Source organism: Belonocnema kinseyi, chromosome 9 (assembly GCF_010883055.1).
Source record: "Belonocnema kinseyi isolate 2016_QV_RU_SX_M_011 chromosome 9, B_treatae_v1, whole genome shotgun sequence".
Taxonomy (NCBI): domain Eukaryota; kingdom Metazoa; phylum Arthropoda; class Insecta; order Hymenoptera; family Cynipidae; genus Belonocnema; species Belonocnema kinseyi.
This window is the reverse complement of record NC_046665.1, coordinates 100,620,829-100,642,716: the sequence shown is the minus strand read 5'-3', so window position 1 is coordinate 100,642,716 and position 21,888 is coordinate 100,620,829. Positions and strand designations below refer to the sequence as shown.

The following is a 21,888-nucleotide window of genomic DNA, read 5'->3' as shown; positions in this document are numbered from 1 at the left end:
TTTCTGAGCTCTTTTAGAAAAATAATGGAATTTTTTGATTTTAACAATATTTTCCAATTCATTTTAATTATTTTGAATTTTACTTATACTATTTTGAAGCCTTATGAATTTATACTTTAACTTTTACCCTATTAGCACAAAAAAGTACCCCATGAGCGTGAGCAAAAGTATTCTTTGGTTCTCTATATTATATCCAATAGGGACTGTGAGGCCCGTAATCATTTTGTTCATTTAGAATTTATAACAAGGATTAAATTTTGTATTTTTGTTTATTTCTCTGAATTCATGTGAATTATAAACAAAAATGACATCGTCCAAGATGTACTAGACGATCAGAAATTATTTTGTTACTCATTTTTTCATATAAAAAATAGTTTCTGTTTTCGCTGAACTGTAAACATCGGAAAGTGTTTTAAAATTAACATTTTTCCTTATTTCTTTCGGAGTTGTAGCTTCCATTGTGTGTAAAATGATTGTCTTTTTTCCCTGCAGAATATGAAAACCATTTTCTGAAAACCTTCCGCTGATCGATCCAGCATCTAACCATACAAATAAAGCAATTTTGTCCGATGTGAATTCGATCTCATAATCCAAATAGTTTGCTATTTTCCCAGGCAAAGGTGTTGGGTTCACGTTCATCTAAAATGACAAAATATTTATTGAAATTATAGAATTAATTACATTAATTTTAAATGCAAATTATAATTAAAATTTCCTTACAGTGACTTTAGCGGTTGGTAGAGAAACGGATTTTAGAGGAGTAGGGTATACGTAATTTTCACTAATAACTTTATTCTCTGTGTCGTTTTTTAGTAAAATTTCTGCCAGGCAATTTTTCCGAGCCAAAGCTAGTGATCCACATCCGGCTGTTCTCATAAAGTCATCTAACCACAGCTTTTTTACTGCTTTCGCTTCGTCAGATTTCTGCAATTTTTCAGATTTGTAATTTCATATTTGTTAGCAAATTCAGGGTGGGCGCTATTAAACATTCAAGTATTTAGATGAAAATTCAATTTGTTCAAAAATCATTTTGTTTAAGATTCATTATATTAGTTAAAAAATAATCTCTTTGGTTACAAATTAAATTATTTTTATAAAAATTCGTATTTTTAGTCAAATTTGACTATTTTTTATTTTAAATAAAAATCTTTGTGGTTGTGTTATGAAGCATTTTATGTGTCGTTGAGAATTCATCTCGGCTTGACAATTCAACTATTTTAATGAAAGTTGAAATACTCTGTTAACATTTTTTCCTGTAAAAATCCGTTTTTTGGTTTCAAAATTTAAAAATTTTTGTTGAACATTCATGTGTTTTGTTGAAAATTCGCGCTTTTTCGTAGAAAAGTACTCTTATCGATCAAAAATACATCTATTTGGTACCAAATGTAATTACTTGGTTAAAAATTAATCTTTTTTTTTTTGAAAATTCAATGATTTGATTGAAAGTTGAAATACTCTGTTAACATTTCTTTTTTTGAATATTCACCTCGTTGGTAGAAAATTATTCTATTTTGCTTAAAATTTCTTTGTTTTTTGTTAAAAACTAATTTTTATATTTGAAAATTGAATTATTCAATTTTTGTTTCGAAGTTATATATATTATTTGATTACTATTTGATATAAAATTAATGTATTTTGTTGAAAATTTATCTTTTTTAGTACAAAAATTAACTATTTGTTTGAGAATTCATATGTTTTGTCGAAAATTCTTGATTTTTTTAGTAGAAAATTAATCATCTTTGTCAAAAAGAAAGGTTTTTGTGTAAAAATTATCCTATTTTATTGAAATTAATCTCTTTTGGTAGAAAGTTCAACTTTTTTTATTGTAAATTGTAACTTGAAATTTGAACTATTTTGTTAGAAATTCATTGTTTTGGTTGAAAATATCTCGAAACCAGGAAATGGCAGTGTATTCTTGAGTGAAAAATGTTTTAAATTGTTCAAATGTAAAAATAAATGAATAAAAAATTTTTTGAATTGAACTGCAGTTCCAATATTAAAAACTGAACAAGAATTCATTTTAAAAAACGATTCTAAATCTGCTTAAAATGAAACAATTTACCGATTGTAAAAGTCCGATTGAAACTTTAATCACTATTTTCAATTTTTAATCCTGTCAAAATATTGTTTCACCCTAAAATTTTCGATTTTTAATCCATTCAATTTGAAACTTCTTAAATGAAAAAAGCAATTTTAAATATTTAGGAATATTGGACTATTTGTTTAAAATTACCAATTATGGTTAAAATATTCAAAACCAATCAATTGCTTCATTAAAAAAATGTTTTAATTTGTTATTTATATTTTTTAAGAAATCTTCTAACTACTTAATCAATAGAAGCTAAAAATGTCCATTTTTACAGAAATATGGCATTTAATTTATATTCATGAAAATTATTCAGTTTACAAAGCCCAATTGTAAAATTTTTTACTTTAAAAGTTTTTTAATGTAGGCATTCATTTTTAGGACTACGATAAAGAATTTTTCAAGATTGAATCTGTTAAAAATTAAACAATTTTCAGATATTAACGTTGAAAATGAAACGGTTTCAAGTTAAAAAGCCTTTATTCAATTTAAAATCCTATTTATATATTGGTTCACTCTAAAATATTATATTCTTAACCCGAAGGATTTTTTTATCTTTAGAAATATTAGACTTTTTATTCAAAATTAGCAAGTATAATTCAGATATTCCAACATTTTTTAATTTTTTAGTGAAAGCGTGGAATTTTTATTTATAAATGACAATAGAATGATAAATTTCAAATGAATAACAATACAAATAATTTAACTTCTGAATTAAAGTGTTCAGTTTGTCAAAAATTTAATCGTTAAATTTTTAATAGTTCTGACTTAAAATTACTTGAAAATGATATAATGTTCAACTTTTACAAATTCATTAAATCATTCTTCAATTTAGTGCACTGAAAATGATAGCATGGATTTATACTTTTAACCAGAATACTGTCAAAAATGGTCAATTCTTGCATACTTTCTTGTAAAATATTAAAGCAGAATATAATACGATATAAAAAAAAACATTATTCGTCCAAACAGTAGATTAGCCAATCAAAGCAATGGAATTTATAACGTGAATTTTTATTTTCTAACCCGATATCTTTTAACTGTTCAATTCATTAAAGAAATTTAAATTTTTCAGCTAAATTTTAATTTCTTTAATAATATAATTGAATTAAATATTTTTTAAATTTCGATATTCCGTAATATACATGTGAATTATTGAGTTGCTAATAAAAAAATTTGAGCTTGAATTTTAAAAAGCTAAAATTAAAACAAAGTTCCACTCTTAGTGCTTTAATTTGCAGTTCAGTTTTGATAACTTCAGTTGACAAAATGTTCAACACAACGGTCACCCTTAATTGGAATTTTTTGAAAGCAACCAAGGTTCTCTTTCAAATTTGAAAGCAATTAAATTATAAACCTGTACAAAATAAGAGCGTTTCTTTTTTAAGTAAGCTTAATTTTAATTACAGTTGGAAGTAACCTAAACGCTTTAATGATATTGACGATGTTTTTTCTTTCAGAAATACATTTTTCGAAAAAATCACAATACTTACAACCGCAATGTTGGTGAAGTTCTGAACAAACAATGGAACTGGCGAACCCCATTTATAAATGTTTAACGTAACAGAAAGGTCGTTCAAATTACGGTGTAAATCGGAAATGACATAAATCGTGAGTTCTCGGGCTTCAGATAAACGTGAAGTCACAATTACTGGAGCGAAGAAATTTTTAGCGTAGTAATGCAGCATCTTCCAAGAACCTCCAAATTCTATCATTTAAAAAAGGAATTAGAAATTCCAAGAAACTGCTGTGAAAATTTTAAAAAAGATGATCCTCATAACGTTGCTAGTGAAAAAACAACTGTTCGACGTGCAACTCAACATTAGTTTGGCTTACAATCCGGAAACTATCTATCATTTATTTGAAAAGCTCATAAATAAACTAAGCCCATGGAACTTAATTTACAGCACGGAATAAAATATTGGAAATAAAAAATTCTTTCTATTCCTAATTTAGCCTTTTTTCAGTGGCGTACTCGAGGCCTGGTGGTGCTTGACGCCGCCAGAGTGCTTTTTTTTTAATGCCTGGTGCCGCCAAGCCACTTTTTTGTCACACGGAAATTTTTTTCTGTCATGGGCCCATACTGAATTTTCAACAAAAAACGAATTTCTACCCAAAGAGATGAATTTTCAACACAAAAAGACTAATAAAAAAAATTCATTTTTAACCAAAAAATCATATTAACAACTAAATACATGAACTTTCTAGTAAAAGATACGAATTTTCTAAGAAATACTTGAAGATCTAACCAAATATGAACATTTTTAAGTCAAGAAGACGAATTTTTTCAAAGACAGATGAATTTTTAACAAAAAGTTTACTTTTTGACCACAAAAGATAAATTTTCAATCCAAAAGGATAAATTTATGACAACGCAGTAGAATTTTCGACAAAAATTGATCACTTTAACAAAATAATTAATTTTTTTTTTGAATAATTAATTTATTTAATAAAATATTTAAGTTTCTGACAAACTGGTTGAATTTTCAGCATAAAAAATGCATTTTCAAACAAATAGTAGAATAGCATAGAATTTTCAAACAATAAAGAATAAAATTCGATCAAATATTGAGATTCTCAAGACAAAAAGAAAGATTTTTTTTAGAAGGCAGTCGAATTTGGATTAACAAAAAATGAGTTTTTAAACAACTTTTCACTATGAAAGATGAATTTTCAACAAAAGATTAGTTTTTAAGCTAAAAATTCGATGTTTTTAGAAAATAGTGAACTTTTAAATCGAAAAAGATGAATTTTTAAAAAACAAGAATCATTTTCTATCAAAAAATACGACTTTTTAACTAATACATTGATTTTTTAACAAATAGTTAAATTTTCAATCAAAAGGTAGAATTTTCAACAAAAAATATTAATTTTCACGCAAAAAGACGATTTTTCAAATAATACATGCATTTTATAACAAACAGTTGAACTTTTAACATATATAGTATACAGGATAAAGTTTCAACAAAAAATGGAATAATTAAATTTTCAGATAAAAACGATAGAACAAAAATTTGAAGAAAACAAACCGAATTTTCAACAAAATTGTTATTTTGCAAGCAAAAGATGAACTTTTGACCTAGAAGATTAACCAAAGATGGAATAGTTAAATTTTCAAATAAAAATCATTATTAACAAATAAAAATGAATTTTCAACAAATTTGTTAAATTTTTAATGAAAAAGGTGAAATTTCGAGCAAAAAGATTGATGTTCTACACATAAAAAAAAACGAATTTTTAACAAAATTCATGAATTTTTGACCAAATTGTGGAATTATAAAGCCTAAAAATCGAATTATCTACAAAGGTATTGAATTTGCAACCTAAAAATAGAATTATTCAACAACAAAATTTAATTCCCAACCATGCGGTTTAATTTTCTACCGAATTATTGAATTTTCATGCCAAAAAGATGGATTTTCTACAAAACAAAAGATTTTTTAACATAAAGGTTCATTTGAAAGCAAATAGTCGAATTTTCAACTATAATTATGAATCCTCAATACAAAAAATCATTTTTTTTTAGAAAAAAGCATGTGAAAGTTGATTCTTCAACCAAAAAATTGCATTTCTAACCAAAAAGGATAAATTTTCAACAAAAAATATTAGATTTCTGCCAAGAAAGACGAATTTTCAATAAAATTAATGGATTTATAACGAAAAAATTGAACTGTCAGATAAAAAAATAGTTTTCTTACAAAAAAGATCAATTTTTAACTAAAAAAGATACATTTTCAACTAAAAATGTAACAGTTGAATTGTCAGTTTATAAAATTTATTTGCAACCAAACCAGAAACGAATTTTCATCAAAATAGTTATATTTTAAACTAAGGAGATCAACCTTCAACTACAAAAATAAATTTAAAATGAATTTTTAACAAATTTGTTAAATTTTTTATTAAAAAGGTGAATTTTCGACCAAGAAGATTGATGTTCTACACACAAAAAAAACGAATTTTTAACAAAATTCATGAATTTTTGACAAAATTGTGGAACTATAAAGCCAAAAAGACGAATTATCTACAAAGGTATTGAATTTTCAACCTAAAAATATAATTATTCAATAAGAAAATTTAATTCCGAAACAAGCGGTTTAATTTTCTACCGAATTATTGAATTTTCATGCCAAAAAGATGAATTTTCTACAAAACAATAGATTTTTTACCATAAAGGTTCCTTTAAAAGCAAATAGTCGAATTTTCAACTATAATTATGAATCCTCAATAAAAAAAAATATAATAATTTTTTTAGAACAAAGCATGTCAAAGTTGATACTTCAGCCAAAAAATTGAATTTTTAACCAAAAAGGATAAATTTTCAACAAATAAGAGTAGATTTCTGCCAGAAAGACGAATTTTTAATAAAATACATGGATTTTTAACAAAAAAATTGAACTGCCAAATAAAAAAATAGGTTTTTTATCAAAAAGTTAAATTTTTAATTAAAAATCAAACAGTTGTTTGTTTATAAAATTTATTTGCAACCTTACCAGAAACGAAATTTCATCAAAATAGTTCAATTTTAAACTAAGGAGATGAACCTTCAACTAAAAAAATGAATTTTTAATAAAGCAGTAGAATTTTTGATGAAAAATATGACTTTTCAACAACATATTTGCTTTTTTAAATAATTAATTAAATTTTGAACCAAATAATATCATTTTCAGCCAAACAGGATGAATTCCGAACCAAAAATATAATAGTAGCCTTTTCAATAAAAAATGAACTTTTACTGGTAAAGTAGTTTATAGGAAGTACCGCCAGGCCACTTTTTCTCTTAGGACTACACCACTGGCCTTTATTAATTAAAATTTTTCGTACCAATTGAAGACCAAGAAGCTCCTTGCCAAACATCATTTAATTGCCAATAAAGAGCTCCCCTGGTGTAACCTTCGCCCAAAGAATTTAGAAAACTTTTTCCCTGTCTGTATGACTCAGTTTCCATCTTTATCGAAACTGCCTGATTAATTTGACTTAAATAGATAAAGTCTTCCAAATCTCTTAGAGAGCTATTACTTTCTGGAATGATGAAATTCTTTTCAATAAGAAGTTTCATGATATTATCACCATCTGGCAAATGTTGGCGATGTTTTAAAAATGCACTTTCTATTTTTAAATCATCTTCATGTTCCGCAGCGGTTTTTAGAGTTTTTAGCGAAGGCCACGACTGGAAACCGTATTCTGATGAAAATCTGATTGTAGGATACTGATTTATATCCCAACCATTTGAACCGTAGTTGTAATAGTGAACTGAAAAGAATGTCAAATTATAACTATCCCCGTACATTCTCCAAATTCTAATTATTTATAAACAACTTAAAATTTGAAAGCATTTGGTTTTTAGATAAGGAAAAATTTCAAAAAAAAAAAAAAAATAACAATATTTAAAATGGAATTAAATGGAATTGAATTTGTACCATTTCGAAATAAAATCGTTTAAAATTTAAATTGTTTGAAATTTTCAATTTTTAAATCAGAATCTATTAAAATTGAAAAATTTTAGATTAAAATTTTAATAAATGGAACAAATTCATTAGAAAGGAGTTGAAACTATATAATTTGTACTCCAAAGTGTTAAAAATTCAACATTTCTATTTTGAATTGAAGTATCTCGAAATTGATTGATTTCAAATTAAAACTTAAAAAATAGGATAATTTCAAAACTTTAAAATTTGAATACTTTTAAATGAGAATGTGGAAAATTGGATCATTAAAAATAAAAAGGAGCTGAATTTGTATTTCGTCGAGTTAAATGCGTTCAAAATGGAATCCTTCGAAATGAAAAACTTTTGAATTTAATTCATTTACAATTCAAGCCGATTAAAATTTAACAATTTGAAATTAAAAAATAAATTTAATGATTCAAAGAAAAAGGTTCTGAAATTCTATAATTTTGAATTATAATTACGATAAAAATATAATCGAAAATAAAAAGTAATTTAAAATGGGAAACATTACCAAAAAAAGTTCTACGGAATTATGAAAATAAAATTAATCGGAACTTCATTTAAAATTTAAATCATTAAAACATTAACAATATTGAAATGGTTGAGAACACTCTTCAAAATTCAACCATTTAAACACCTACATTTTTATTGCAAAATAAAAAATTATGTAAGGAAAAAACTGAAAAACCAGCGTTCAACATAAACATGGAAAACTATAATTTAACTATTCAAATTTGAAGGAATGATACATTTACTGAGGTATCAATTTTAATAAACGAACAAAAAAAAATACAAAACAAGATTGGTATGATTCCAATTTTGGAAAATGCTTAATATTAAGGCATACAATTCGAATTGTTTCTTTTAAGAAGAGTTTGAAATATTGAACATTTTGGAACATTTTCAAATAAAAAAGAAATCAATTTTTAATGCAATTTAATTGCATTTAATTACATTTAATTCAAGTATGTTTAATCGCAACAAGTTCTTTGAACTGAAAATTTTGCAACTATTAAGTCTATCAAGTTTATAAGATTTCAAAGAATTTAAAAACCAGAACATCTTGTACGTTTAAAGACTTTAAATGTGAATTTTAAAAATATTTAATAGACAAATTTCTCTGACATTTTTAATATTTGAATTTTAAACTATTATCTATTCCGGAAGATTTCAATTTAAAATTGTTGAATCATAAAAAAGCAATTAATAAAAGTTGTACAATACTAGCAGTCAAATTCTGAATATAAATCTAAAATATTTGAGGGTGGCCTCTGTGAACCAAAACAATTTTTTGGACATTTCCCAGTTATCAACGAATTTTTCCAGGTCGTCTCAAAACTAAATGAGTTCAGATTCAAATTTCAAATACATGACCATGTTTAAATTTTCAAAATTGAATAATTTCGGATTAAAATTTTTGATACTACACCATTTAAAATTCAAAGGAATTGAAATTGCATGATTTATAATCTGTTTCTAATTGAAAGCGTTCAAAGTTAAATAATTTACCATGGAAAACTTTCGGGTTGAAATAATTATCAAATCCTAGTGATAAAAATTTTAAACAATTTATAACTGAAAACTAAATTGAATTTATCAAAGCTTAAGAATCTCAAATTCTCAAATTTGTTAATGTTTTACATCAGAAAATAATTATTTAATTTTCCAATTGACCAGACAATTTAAACCCTTTAAATTGAATACTTTTTAAAACTTTAAAAATAAAGTAATTTTAAATAAAAAACAATAATAGGAAAACGACTACTACAGAACGTTGAAAATGAAACAAATCGAAACTTCATTTAAGACTGCTAAAATGTATTATTATTCACAATTGTTATATTCAGACTTATTTATACTCAAACTCTTTACAATTTCAATTATTTTAAGTAAATTTAAACAATATAAAAATTTAAATTGTGGTTGCCTCAATTGAACCATTTCAATTTTCGGTATTTCTATTTTTATCTATTTTGATATTAAACAACACAATTGGTACGTTTTAATTTTAAATCGTTTAATTTTTAATGCCTCATTTAGAATTATTATTCGTTCTTGTAATCTCCAAATCAAATATTTAAAAATGTTAAATTATTCAATTTTCAAAGTCTTCAGCTAAAAATCGTGAAATTTTAAGATACTACATTGAAAAAAAAATAATATGAATATGAATGTGAATGTGATTCCAGTTTTTCAAATTGCACAGTTTCAAGCCTTTTAATTCGAAATTTTTTTAAAGTTAATTTTGAAATGTTCAATATTTTGGAACATTTTCAAACAAAAAATTATTGAGTTTTCAAACTCAACTTGGTTATAAATTTAAATGGAAATTATAGAATTTTTAATGAATTTTAAAACGTGATTTATGTAAAAAAAATCACTGTTATTTTCATCCTTCAAAATTTAAGAATTTTAGATATAGTGAACCTTTAAAGTATAATTATTCTAAAAACTTTGAAAACTGCATGCTTTTTAATTAACGATTTTAACAATTAATGAATTCCATCTTGAAGCGTTAAAAATTATAAAATTCCTAACTTCATTCAATTAAAAATTAAAAATTAATCAATTTGAAATTTTGTATCACGCTCTTTAATAGTCACTCAATTCAATCTACAGTGCAAAATTAATTTGGAAATTAAGGATTTTACCACCAATCATTTCAGTTTTGTAAATTGCAATTTTAAGCCTTTAATTCGAAAATGTTTTTTTAAAGTTATATTTGAAATATCTAATATTTTAAACATTTTCAAACAAAAAAATGACTGAATTTTCAAACTCAACTTGGTTCTAAAAATTGGAAGCACTTAATTCAACACTATTTAATTACCAACCCTTTAAACGGGAAATTGTAGAACTATCAAGTTTTTAAATTTGATATGCTACAATTTCGAAGAATTCAAAACACTAGACAATTTTTTACGTGAAAAATTGATATCAAATAGTTTAGAATATTGAAAGTTTTAAGGCCTCAAACATTAAACAGTTTCAGAAATGCATATTCAAAATTATAATTTTAAATTAAAATTATTGAAATGCTATAGAATTTTAAAATGTGATTTTTGTAAAACAAAATCACTAATATTTCAAAAACTTTGAAAATTATATGCTTTCTAATAAAAACTTTAATAATTAATGAATTCCATTTTGAAGCGTTAAAAATGTAAAAATTCCCAACTTTTTTTTAAAACTAATGCATTAAAGACTAATCAATTTGAAACTTTGCATCACGTTCTTTAAAGTTCAATCATTTTGATCTTCATTGCAAAATTCATTTGAAAATTAAAGATTTTACCATCTCCCATTGCATTCGATTGTGGGTTTACATTAAAGTATCCATTTTTATCATCATATAATCCATTTCCAGGACTGGATACAATATAAGCTCTGGTAGGGTCCAATTTCTCGACTTCAGTTTTAATGAGGTCAACGTACAATTTAATAAAATCGTCCTTGTACACTTGCTCATCATTGGTTCCGTACCAATTTCCATATAGAGCCACTTGATTCTCGTTGCTTCCAGCCCAAAGAGCAATGCTCGGGTGGTATTTGAGTCTCAGCACATTTTGCACGACTTCATCCTTCACTGTTCTCAAAAACCATTCTGCGGATGGATACATACTGCAGGCAAACATAAAGTCCTGCCAGATCAAAATTCCTAATTTGTCGGCCAATTCGTAAAAGAGATCTGATTCGTACATTCCACCGCCCCAAACTCTGAGCATGTTCATATTTGCCTCCTTCACAGAAGTTAACAAAGGTAAAATTGTTTCTAGCCTGGTACTCAGCTCTGGAAAAATACTGCCTGGAATGTAGTTACTACCTTTTGCAAAAATAGCAAGACCGTTAACACGGAAATAAAAAGTTAGCCCCTCATCGACAGGATCTTGGACGAGTTTCACTGTTCTGAAACCTATTTTCTTTTCGTTGACTATTTCGTAGTTGAGGATGTTGACTTTGGTGGAGAGTTTGTAGAGTTTCTGGTCACCGTATCCATTTGGCCACCATAGTTCAACTGATTCCTGTATGATAAATGTAGTTAAATTTCGTTAAGGGGTCATCCATGAACAGCGTTACCAATTTTTGAATATTTTACCCCACTAAGAATACCACAAAATAATTAAATTTTCAAAAAAATAGTTGAATTTTTAACCAAGTATAGTTCAGTTCTCAAACAGAAAAGATGAATTATCAACGAGAGATTTAACATTTCTTATTTCATGTATAAATGTATGAATTTCCAATCCAAAAGGACAATTTTTCAACAAAACAGTTACATTTTCCACTAAAAAAGGTAATTTAATAAAATAGTTGATTTTTAAACCTACAAACATGAATTTTCTACTAAAGAAGACGACTTTTTAACCTAATATATGAACTTTCTACCAAATAGTTAAATTTTCAACCAAAAAGTTGAATTTTTAACTTTTACAATTGACAGGATAAAACATCAACCAAAAATGGAATAGTTAAATTTTCTGACAAAAAATGTTATTAATCAAAAAAAAATGTTAACAAATGAAAATAAATTTTCAGCATAGCTGTTAAATTTTTAAACAAAAAGGTGAATTATCGACCAAGAAGAATAATTCTTCACCAAAAAGACGAATTTGAAACAAAATTATTAAATTTTAAGGCTAAAAGGACGAATTATCTATAAAAAGTTGAATTACCAACCAAAAATATGATTTTTTCAATAAAAAAATTTAGATTTGAACCAAATAGTTTAATTATTACCAAATTGTTGAACTTTCGAGCCAAAAATTTATTTTCTACAAAATAGTAGAATTTTCAACAATAAGGTTCATTTAATAGCAAAAAGTTAAATGTTCAACAAAATAGTTGAATTTTTAAACAAGTATTGTTCAATTCTCAAATAAAAAAGGTGAATTCTCCACGAGAGATTTAATATTTCTTTTTTCACGTATGACTAAATTTCCAAACCAAAAGGACGAATTTCCGACAAAATAGTTAAATTTTTGACTAAAAAAGATAATTCAACCAAATAGTGGATTTTTAAACTTATTGGCTGAATTCAACTGAAAAACGCGAATTTTTAACAAAATAAATGAAATGTCAACAAACTAGTTAAATATTTCAGAAAAAAATGCAACCAAAAATGAAATAGGTAGATTTTAAGTTGAAAAAATGTATTGACAACAAGAAAATGAATTTTCTTCCAGCTAAAGTGCACCAAAAAAGACGAACTTTTAACAGAATAGTTGAATCCAGAGCCAAACATGTAGTAGTATTTTCAAAATGAAAAATAAGATTTCAACAAAAAATGGAGTAGTTACATTTTCAGTTAAAAAAATTAATTAAAAAAAATTGTACAAAAAAAGACGATTTTTAACAACGCACATGAATTTTTCAAAATAAAAATTGAAGTTTTTATTCGAAATGATGGACTTTCATCAAAAAAGTTAATTTCCTACCCGGTAGTTAATTTACAAAATAAATTTTTAAAATGATTAAAATGAATTTTCGAAAAAGATTAATTTTCTGACCAAAAAGACGAATTTTTAATAAAATAATTAGATTTTTTAACGCAGTAGTTCAATTTTTAACCAATTATAGTTCAGTTCTCAAGCAAAAAAGATAAATTCTCAACGAAAGATTTAATGTTTTTTATTTCATGTATAACTGTATAAATTTCCAATAAAAAAAGACGAATTTTCAACAAAACAGTTACTTTTTATCTAACAACGATAATTCAACAAAATAGTTGGATTTTCAACTAAAAAATATAACGTTTCAAGTTTCAACCAAAAATAGAATAGTTACACAAAGTTTAAAAATAAAAAAAACGAATTTTCAACTGATTGAATACAAATGCAAAACACGATTTTTTAACAAAATAAATAAATTTTCAACAAAATATTCCCATGTTCGAAGAAACATTTCAACCAAAAATGGAATTTACATTTTCAGTTAAAGACTTAATTTTCAGCAAAGAAATGAACTTTTTTCAGTTAAATTGAACAAAAAAGACGAGATTTTATACGATAAAATTAATTTTCTATCCAGTAATTGATATTTAAAAAAATTCTAATTTTCAAAATGAATTTTCGAAAAAAAAGATTAACTTGCTACTAGAAAACACACATTTTTAACAGAATACTTGAACTTTGAACTGTAATCGATAGGTTTTCAACTATAAATGTAACATTTCAATTTTCAGTAAAAAACAAGTCAATTTTCAGCCTAAAAAGAAACGAATTTTTAACGAAATAGTTAAATTTTCCCTTAAAGAGATGAATGTGCAACCAAAAAGATAAATTTTTAACAAACTAGTACAACTTTCAACCATGTTGGTCAACTGTTGACAAAAAAATGAGTTTTTAACCAAATAGCTGCATTTTCAAGGAAAAACATTAAATTCTGAATTAAATCGTAAATCTTTCCACCAGAGCAAAAATTTAAACGAAAATTCGAGAAAAAGGGGACATTTCCTTAAAACACGAGACAAAAAAACAGTTATTCTTTAAACTGGAGGAAAGAAGGGAATATGGAAAAAAGGGTGAAGATGAAATAAAAAAATAATTTTTTAACTTATTAAGAAACCGTAGTTTTTGGCGTGACCTCCTCCCTCCTCAAATTGGTAACGTAGATAATGGATGATCCCTAATAAACGAATTTAAAATGTTTTAGATTCTAAATTAATCATTTATGAAAAATACCTGCGGAACTTCCAAAACAATTGAAGTGTTCCCGTATTTCTTTTTTATATTAATCCGGGTTTTATTATTTGAATTCGTAATAGTTTTCCCATCATCAAGCTCCAATACGACTTGTATATCTACATCAATAGAAACATTCTTATCGTAGGACAAGGTGTCAAAAAATATTCCTACAATTATATCCCAGGTAGACTTTTTCCTTATAACGTCTACTGCAATTTCATTTACATAAGCTTGAGTTACTGGAATTAATTCAACATCCTTCCTAGAATTATAGTATATAATAGCAACATTTCTATACGAAAAATTTCTAATTATTTAATTAATAATTAGTCATTCATTCCTAAACAAATAATTACAATAAGTCTTTTCTGAATTGTTTTCTAACACTTTTCTGGAACTCAAATCAGATGACAGGGTGTTATAATAGAATTTCCGTATATGTTTGATTTAAAAATGTCTATCTTATATAAACATGATTGTTAAAAATTCCAAATTTCGAAATTCATGAACTTTTCCTGATTTTTCCCGGAGCGATTTTTCATTTTCCCTGTTCCTTATAAATTTTTCTTAGGTAAAAAATATGAATTTTTAACAAAACAGAGAATTTCCAACAAGATTATTAAATTTTGAAGCAAATTAATTAATTTTTAACTAATATTATGAATCATCGACCAAAAAGATTAATTTTCTACTCAAAAAGACAAAGTTTCAACAAAATACATGAATTTTCAAACAAACAGCTGAATTTTTTACTAAAAACTATGAATTTTCAACTTTGATTGGAATAGTTAAATTTTCAGTAAAAACATCATTTTCAAGCAAATGAAATAAATTTTCAATCGACTACATAAATTTTGAACTAAACTGATGAATTTTCAAACAATGAAGATTAAATTTTTACTAATACAGACGAATTTTTAACTAAATATGGGAATTTTGATCAAAAGTAACTTTTCAAATAAAAAATGGAACAGTTAAATCATCTTTAAAAAAAAAAACAATTTTCAATCAATCAAATAAATTTTTAATCAACAAATTTAATTTTCTACCAAGAAGATTAATTTTCTAACAAAAAAAGATGAATTCTGAACAAAACACGAATTCAACTAGAAATGATAAAATTTCAATCAAAAATTTAAAGTTTTTCAGTTGAAAAATTGATTTTTAACCATAAAAATTAAAATTTCAATAAAATAATTAAACTTTCAGATAAAGTAATGTATTTGCAACCAAAAAGTTTTCAACTAAGTAGTTGAATTATTTACCAAAGACGATGAATTCTGAACGAAAAATTTAATAGCTGATATTTGAAAACAAAAAAAAAACAATTGAATTGAACCAAAAACGGTGAACTGTCCACTAAAATACATTTTCAACCAAAACAGATGAGTTTTTAAGCTAGGAAGCCAAATATAAAAAAAACTATTGGCTTTGAATCACGAGAAGATCAATCTAAAAAAAATGTAAATTTTCAACCGAAGAGTTAAATTTTCATCAAAATAGTTGAATCCTCAACCAGAACAGATTAATGCTCAATTAACAACATGCATTATTAGGAAAAAAATACTAAGTTTCTACGATAAAAGATGAATTTTTAAATAAAAAATATGCATTTTGAAAAAAATGCATTATCAACCAAGACAGTTTTTACAGTTAATGAAGAAAAAAAATTCATTTCAAAACTTGAATTTCCACAACGCAAAAAAAAATCCTAAAAAAAGTTGAATTTTCAAACATAAAATATGAACTTTTAACTTAAATGATCAATCGCGAACCATAAAAATTAGTTTTTAACTAAATAATTGCAGTTTCATCTAAAAAGATCAATTTTCTACCCAAAAAACAAAACAAATTTTTAACAATACATGAATTTTTAACTAAAAAATATATATTTTCCACCAAAATTAGATTAACTGAATTAAAAAAAAGGCTTCTCAGCCAAAAATATGAATTTTTAACTAATGAGATTATTTTTCTACCAAAAAATACGAATTTTCAACAAAAGGCATGGATTTTCAAACAAATAGTTAAATTTTCCACCAAAAAGACTACATTTTCCGCTTAGAAGTAATTGTTTAAATTTCAAATGCAAAAATTAATTTTCAAGCAAATTAAAATAATTTGTAACGAACTACTAGTTAAATTTTCAACCAAACTGAGGAATTTTTATTTTCATTTCAGATTATGTAAATTTTTACCAAAACAGATAAATTTTTAACAAAATACTTGTATTTTCAACAAAATAGTTCAATTTAAAAAAAAATTAATCTCCAACGAAAAATATATATTTTAATTAAAAAATGGAATTATTTATTCAGTTGAAAAGTTACTTATTAACCGTAAACAATAAATTTTTAACAAAATAATTAAATTTTTCCAAAGTAATAAATTTCAACTCAAGGGATGAATTTTTCACCAAGAAAAAAAAACAGTATTCAACAAAGTTGAATTGTCTACCAAAGACGATGAGTTCTCAACTTAAAAGATTTCCTAACAAAAAATATGTCTTTTGAAACTAAAACGTAAAATAATAAAAAAATGGCTTGTTTTGTAACCCGAAAAGATCAACTTTAAACAAAAAAAGATCATTTCTAAGCCAAAAATACGAATTTGAACAAAAGAGTTGAGTTGGGAATCAAGAAAGATTTTACAGCCAATAAAGAAGAAAAAAAAATAACATCCAAAATCTTGAAATGTCACATCAAAAAGACGAATTAAAAAAAAACAGTTAAAAATATGAATTTTTAACATAAAAGTTAGTTTTCTACCAAATACTTGAATTTTTACAAAAAAGAATTACCTTATGAATTCTCAACTAAAAAATGATACGTTTGTTTGACTATTTAATGAACATAATTTATATTTATGTTTCTTCCGCTCAGTTTTTGTATAACCGAATTAAATTATAGATCTCGACAAAATAAAAACGCCTAAATTTCCCTTTCTAATTATCAAGTTTATGTTGTGCACATTTTGGTAGAAAATGTGTTAAATTGCGCTGGCCTAAACAAACAAAGAAATTGTTCATGCTACTCCAAACATGGAACGTAAAAAATTCCCGCTTTAAAATTAAAATACCGTATATTACAAAATCTTACTGCATGAATATTATCTTATCATAACAAATTTCGATACGAGTCTAAATATTTGCTATCCAGACAAGGAACATTTATTTTTGCTTTTATCTTGAATCTGATTATGAAAAATATTTACCAAATTCCGATCGATGGTACGGCTAGGCCCCAATCCCAGCCATAACTGGCTTGCATCTTTCGGATGTGATTAACGTGACATTCTCCATTGTACACCTCTGGAGTGCATTTAGGAACCACTTCGTAAGACTGTTTCTGCCTTGTGTAAAAATTCTTTGAAATTTTCAGGGGAGAAGCAAATAAAACTTCCAACTTGTTTGAACCCTCCTGTAGAATAAAAATTGTATTTGCGATTAAATTAAGGAATTTAATAATTAAATTAAATAATTCTAAATACGCTATTTTTAATATTTAAAGAAATTAAATTACCTTTAAGTGTTTTTTCACATCGAAAGCGTACTTTACAAACATATTTTCAGACGTTCCAACTAAATCGCCGTTTACAAAAATGTTTGCAAAAGTGTCTAGTCCGTGAAATACGAGAGCAACTTTAGGAGATTCCAAAAAAGTTTTATCAACTGCAAATTTATAAAGTTATTATTTACCGGATATCTCTAAAACTTCATTTTCAAAATTGACATGCTATTCTCTGATTAATTTTATTTCCCTGAAAATTAATATTCAAAGACCAGAACTTTAATTTTTCTAACAAGCAATTTCTTGACATTTTTAGACGATAAATTTATTTATTTCAACACAAAAAGATGAATTTTTAACAAAATAGTCAGATCTGAAGTTGTACAAAAATAGGTTGATATTTTCTTAACGAATTTTATTAACTACTGTTTATTAATAATGATAATTTAATCTAATATTTAAAGCTCTTCAAACATGTTTAAATTTGCAACCAAACATTTGCATATTCAACTTTAAAATTATTTTCAGCTAATAATGAAATTCTCATTTGAAAAAAAAACTAAATCTGAACCAAAAAAATGAATTTTTAACTAAAATGATGAATCTTTAACTACAAGAGTTACATTTTTACTTAAAAAATTAATTATTAACAAAATTTTTTTCAACAAAATAGTGAAATTTTCATTTGAAATGATGAATCACTGACAGAAAAAAATGTTAACAAAAGACAAATTTTCATCTGAAAAAAATTAACTTTCTTGTATACAGTTAAAATTTTAAACAATAAATAGAATAGTTAAACTTTCATTTACAAAAAAATTAATTTGCTACTAAAAAAAAACGTATTTTTCACAAATTATTAAATTTTCAACCAAAGAAATTAACTTTCAACTGAAATGAAGAATCATCAACTATAAGAGTTACATTTTTAGTTAAACAACTCATTAAAAAAAATTATTTTCAACAAAATAGTGAAATTTTCCACTAGATAGATTAATTTCATCTGAAATTCTGAGACATTAACATAAAAATGCATTTATAACAAAAGATAAGTTTTCATTGAAAAAGTTAAAACTTCAGCCAAAGAAATACATTTTTTAATGAAATAATTAATCTTAAAATAGATATTTCAATTTGCAGTAAAAAAGTTAATTTTTTACAAAAACAAAACAAAAAAGATTCTATGAAATAGTAGAATTTTCAACCAGAGATGAAGGTTCATCTAAAATTATGGATCATAAAAAAACTGATCCTTGACAAAGAAATTCAACCAAGTAGTTAAATTTTCAAACAAAAAGATTAATTATTTACAAAAAAAAAAAATAATGATAATAAGTTTCAACAAAATACATGAATTTCCAACCAAGCGGTTCAATTTTTTACTAAGAAAGAAATTTTTTAAATAAAAAATGAAATAATTAAATATTGAGTTAATAAATTTAATAATCAAAAAAACTAATTTTCCGACAAATGAGATAAATTTTCGGACAAAAAACGAATTTTCATCAAAAGACAAATTCCCAACTGAAAAAGATTTTAATTTTAAATCGAAAATAGTTGAATTTTCAACCTGCAAATACTAATTAAAAAAATTAATATTAAATAGAAGAATTAAATTTTCAACAAAGAACAAAGACTTTTTCACGTAATTGTTGAATTTTCCAGAAATTGATAATTTTTTTCAACAACGAGAACAAATTTTCAACAAAACAGTTAAATTTCCCTCCAAAAAAATGAATTTTTATCTAAGTTTGTGCAGATAAAAAAAAAAGGATTTTAATGAAAAAAGGTCAACTTCCAAACAAGTATTTTAAAAATGTTCTGTTTTAACATTTTTTATTTTCTAAAAAGGATATTTTTTTAGACGCATTTTGATAATGTGCAAAACATAATGTCCATTTAGCTGTTTGTTAGTAATAATCTGTTATTTTTTAAACGAAACAACTAAATAAACTTTATATTTTATGAATACGTTTTTTTTTTATTTTTTATTTTAATTTTCCATTTCCAAAATTTCACTTTTTAATTATCAAGCTTATGTTTTAATTCGTCTCTAAATCGTTTGAAGATTCCCAAGTCACTTTCTATTTTTTATGTTGCTTAATCCCGTACGGCACCAATAAAGTCCCACTTTTCACTTTTATCCACACACTGGACACCCTGCAAGATGTTGCATTTTTTTGACTGTTGAATTTTTAATAAAAAAATTAATCAAAAATTTTAATCCAAAAATGAAAAATATAAAGTTTCAGTAAAAAAAATGCATTTTTTAGCAGGAATTTCAACTTTTAACAACAAAGGGGGCCAATTTTCAACCGGAAATACTAATTTTCTAGAAAACAATTGAATTTTCAATCCGCTAATATTAACTTTCTTGCAAAGACGAATTTTCAACAAAATAGTTTAATTTTTAACCAAAGAGATAAGCTTTGAACGAAAATAAAAATAAATTTCTAAAAAAATAATTCAACTTTTACCTAAGTGGTTGAATTTTAATCAAAAAAAGATGAATTCACAACGAAAAATACGAGTATATATTTGAACGAAAAAGATTTCAATAACGAATAAAAAATTTGAATTCGTAAAAAATACGAATTTTCAACAAAATAGTTGAATCTTTAACCACAGATGATTAATTTTTAACCAAACAGTTGCATTTTTATTAAAAAAATAATATCCTACTAAAAGAGATGAATTCTCAATCCAAAAAGACAAATGTTTTTAAAAAATAGTTAAATCTCCCATACAAAAAATTTCAGTGGAATATTTAACATCAAAATATGAATTTTCAGCAAAAAAGTTAATTTTTTACAGAAACAGTTGAATTTTTAACGCGAAAATATTATTTTCCATCAAAAAGACGAAATAAAAAAAATTATTGGATTCTTAACCAACGTGATGAAATGCAACAACAAAAAATAAATTTTTAACACAATCGTTCAACTTTTACCCAAGCGGTTGAATTTTCAGCCCAAAAAGGTGAATTATCAACGAATAACATAATAGTCGATATTTTAACCAAAAAGATATTAATTTAAAATTAAAAAAGTTGAAGTCATCCTAAATATACGAATTTTCAACAAAATATGAGAACCTTCAACCATAGAAGATTAATTTTCAAATAAAAAGTTGCAGTTTTGACAGAAAAAAATACTACAAGGGATGAATTTTTAATCCAAAAAGATTATATTTCTAAAAAATAGTTGAGTTTTCAACAAAAAAAGATTAAATTAAATTTTTAACGCAAAAATATGAATCTTCATCAAAAAAGTTAATTTTATTAGGTGTTATTATATAAGGGTTGCCACAAGAATTCATTTTCAAAAGATCCTAACTTTTCCCTAGCCATTAATATTCAAAGGCCAGAATCATAATCTTGTACTTTTTAACATAAAATATATTAGAAACGAAATAAAACAATTTTAAATAAAAATTTAAAATGTTCAAATTTATTATTATTACTTTGGCAAGATTTTTTTTCAAATCCCTGACCAATAAAACTCCCTGACTTTTCCCTAATTACGGGCAATTTTTTAAAAGACTTCCTAATCTGATTTCTACCTGTAAAGTGTGTAACGTAAGTTAGAGTTTCGTTAGCTACCCATCGGTTATTGACATCGTTAAATCCTTTCAAAGTATCTGGAATTATTTGCGCCTTTTCCAAGTCTGTAAAGACTCCACCAGGTACCGTAGCCGGAAATTCTTTTCCTATTAATTATAAATAAAATTAACTCACACTTAAAAAATAATATTCTCAAAAACTATATATAAAGTATTCTAATTTAAGTCCTCAGTTTTTGAATTAAATTATTTTATTTTAAAAGACTGAAACGATATATTTATTAAGCATTTGTACAAAATAAAGATAAAAATTTACCAGTAGATTTTATGATTCCAGTCCATCCATTATGAAGAAATAATGATTCTGCGTTAATTGAAGAGACAATTAGTAACAGGGACAGAATGCAAACATTTTCCATTTTGTCTTCTAAAATTGTAGACTTCTGCACAAAAGCAGAATTTAATTTTCAAGACGAATCTCCTTTCCAGACCAATTAAGAACACAATTTTATTGCCATTCCAAATTATCACTAACGCAGGTTTACTTTGTCACACTTCTGAAAAACTATTTAAAAAATACTGTTTTTCACTTTCTTTTATAA

The 21,888-nt window shown here is 24.9% G+C and overlaps 1 protein-coding gene across 1 annotated transcript in view; it reads right to left on the bottom strand.

Annotated features, from left to right (window-relative positions):
* Positions 1-296: 296 nt before the first annotated feature.
* LOC117180657 (beta-mannosidase) overlaps positions 297-21,888 on the bottom strand; it is a 44,110-nt gene continuing 22,518 nt past the window's right edge. The window contains exons 6-15 of the mRNA XM_033373147.1: positions 21,603-21,750; positions 21,287-21,433; positions 17,738-17,886; positions 17,430-17,635; positions 14,214-14,478; positions 10,829-11,555; positions 6,908-7,336; positions 3,580-3,794; positions 721-924; positions 297-639 (exon numbers count right to left, since the gene is read on the bottom strand). Coding sequence (XP_033229038.1) covers positions 352-639; positions 721-924; positions 3,580-3,794; positions 6,908-7,336; positions 10,829-11,555; positions 14,214-14,478; positions 17,430-17,635; positions 17,738-17,886; positions 21,287-21,433; positions 21,603-21,750 — 2,778 coding nt within the window. The 3' untranslated portion in view covers positions 297-351. The remainder of the gene's footprint in view (positions 640-720; positions 925-3,579; positions 3,795-6,907; positions 7,337-10,828; positions 11,556-14,213; positions 14,479-17,429; positions 17,636-17,737; positions 17,887-21,286; positions 21,434-21,602; positions 21,751-21,888) is intronic.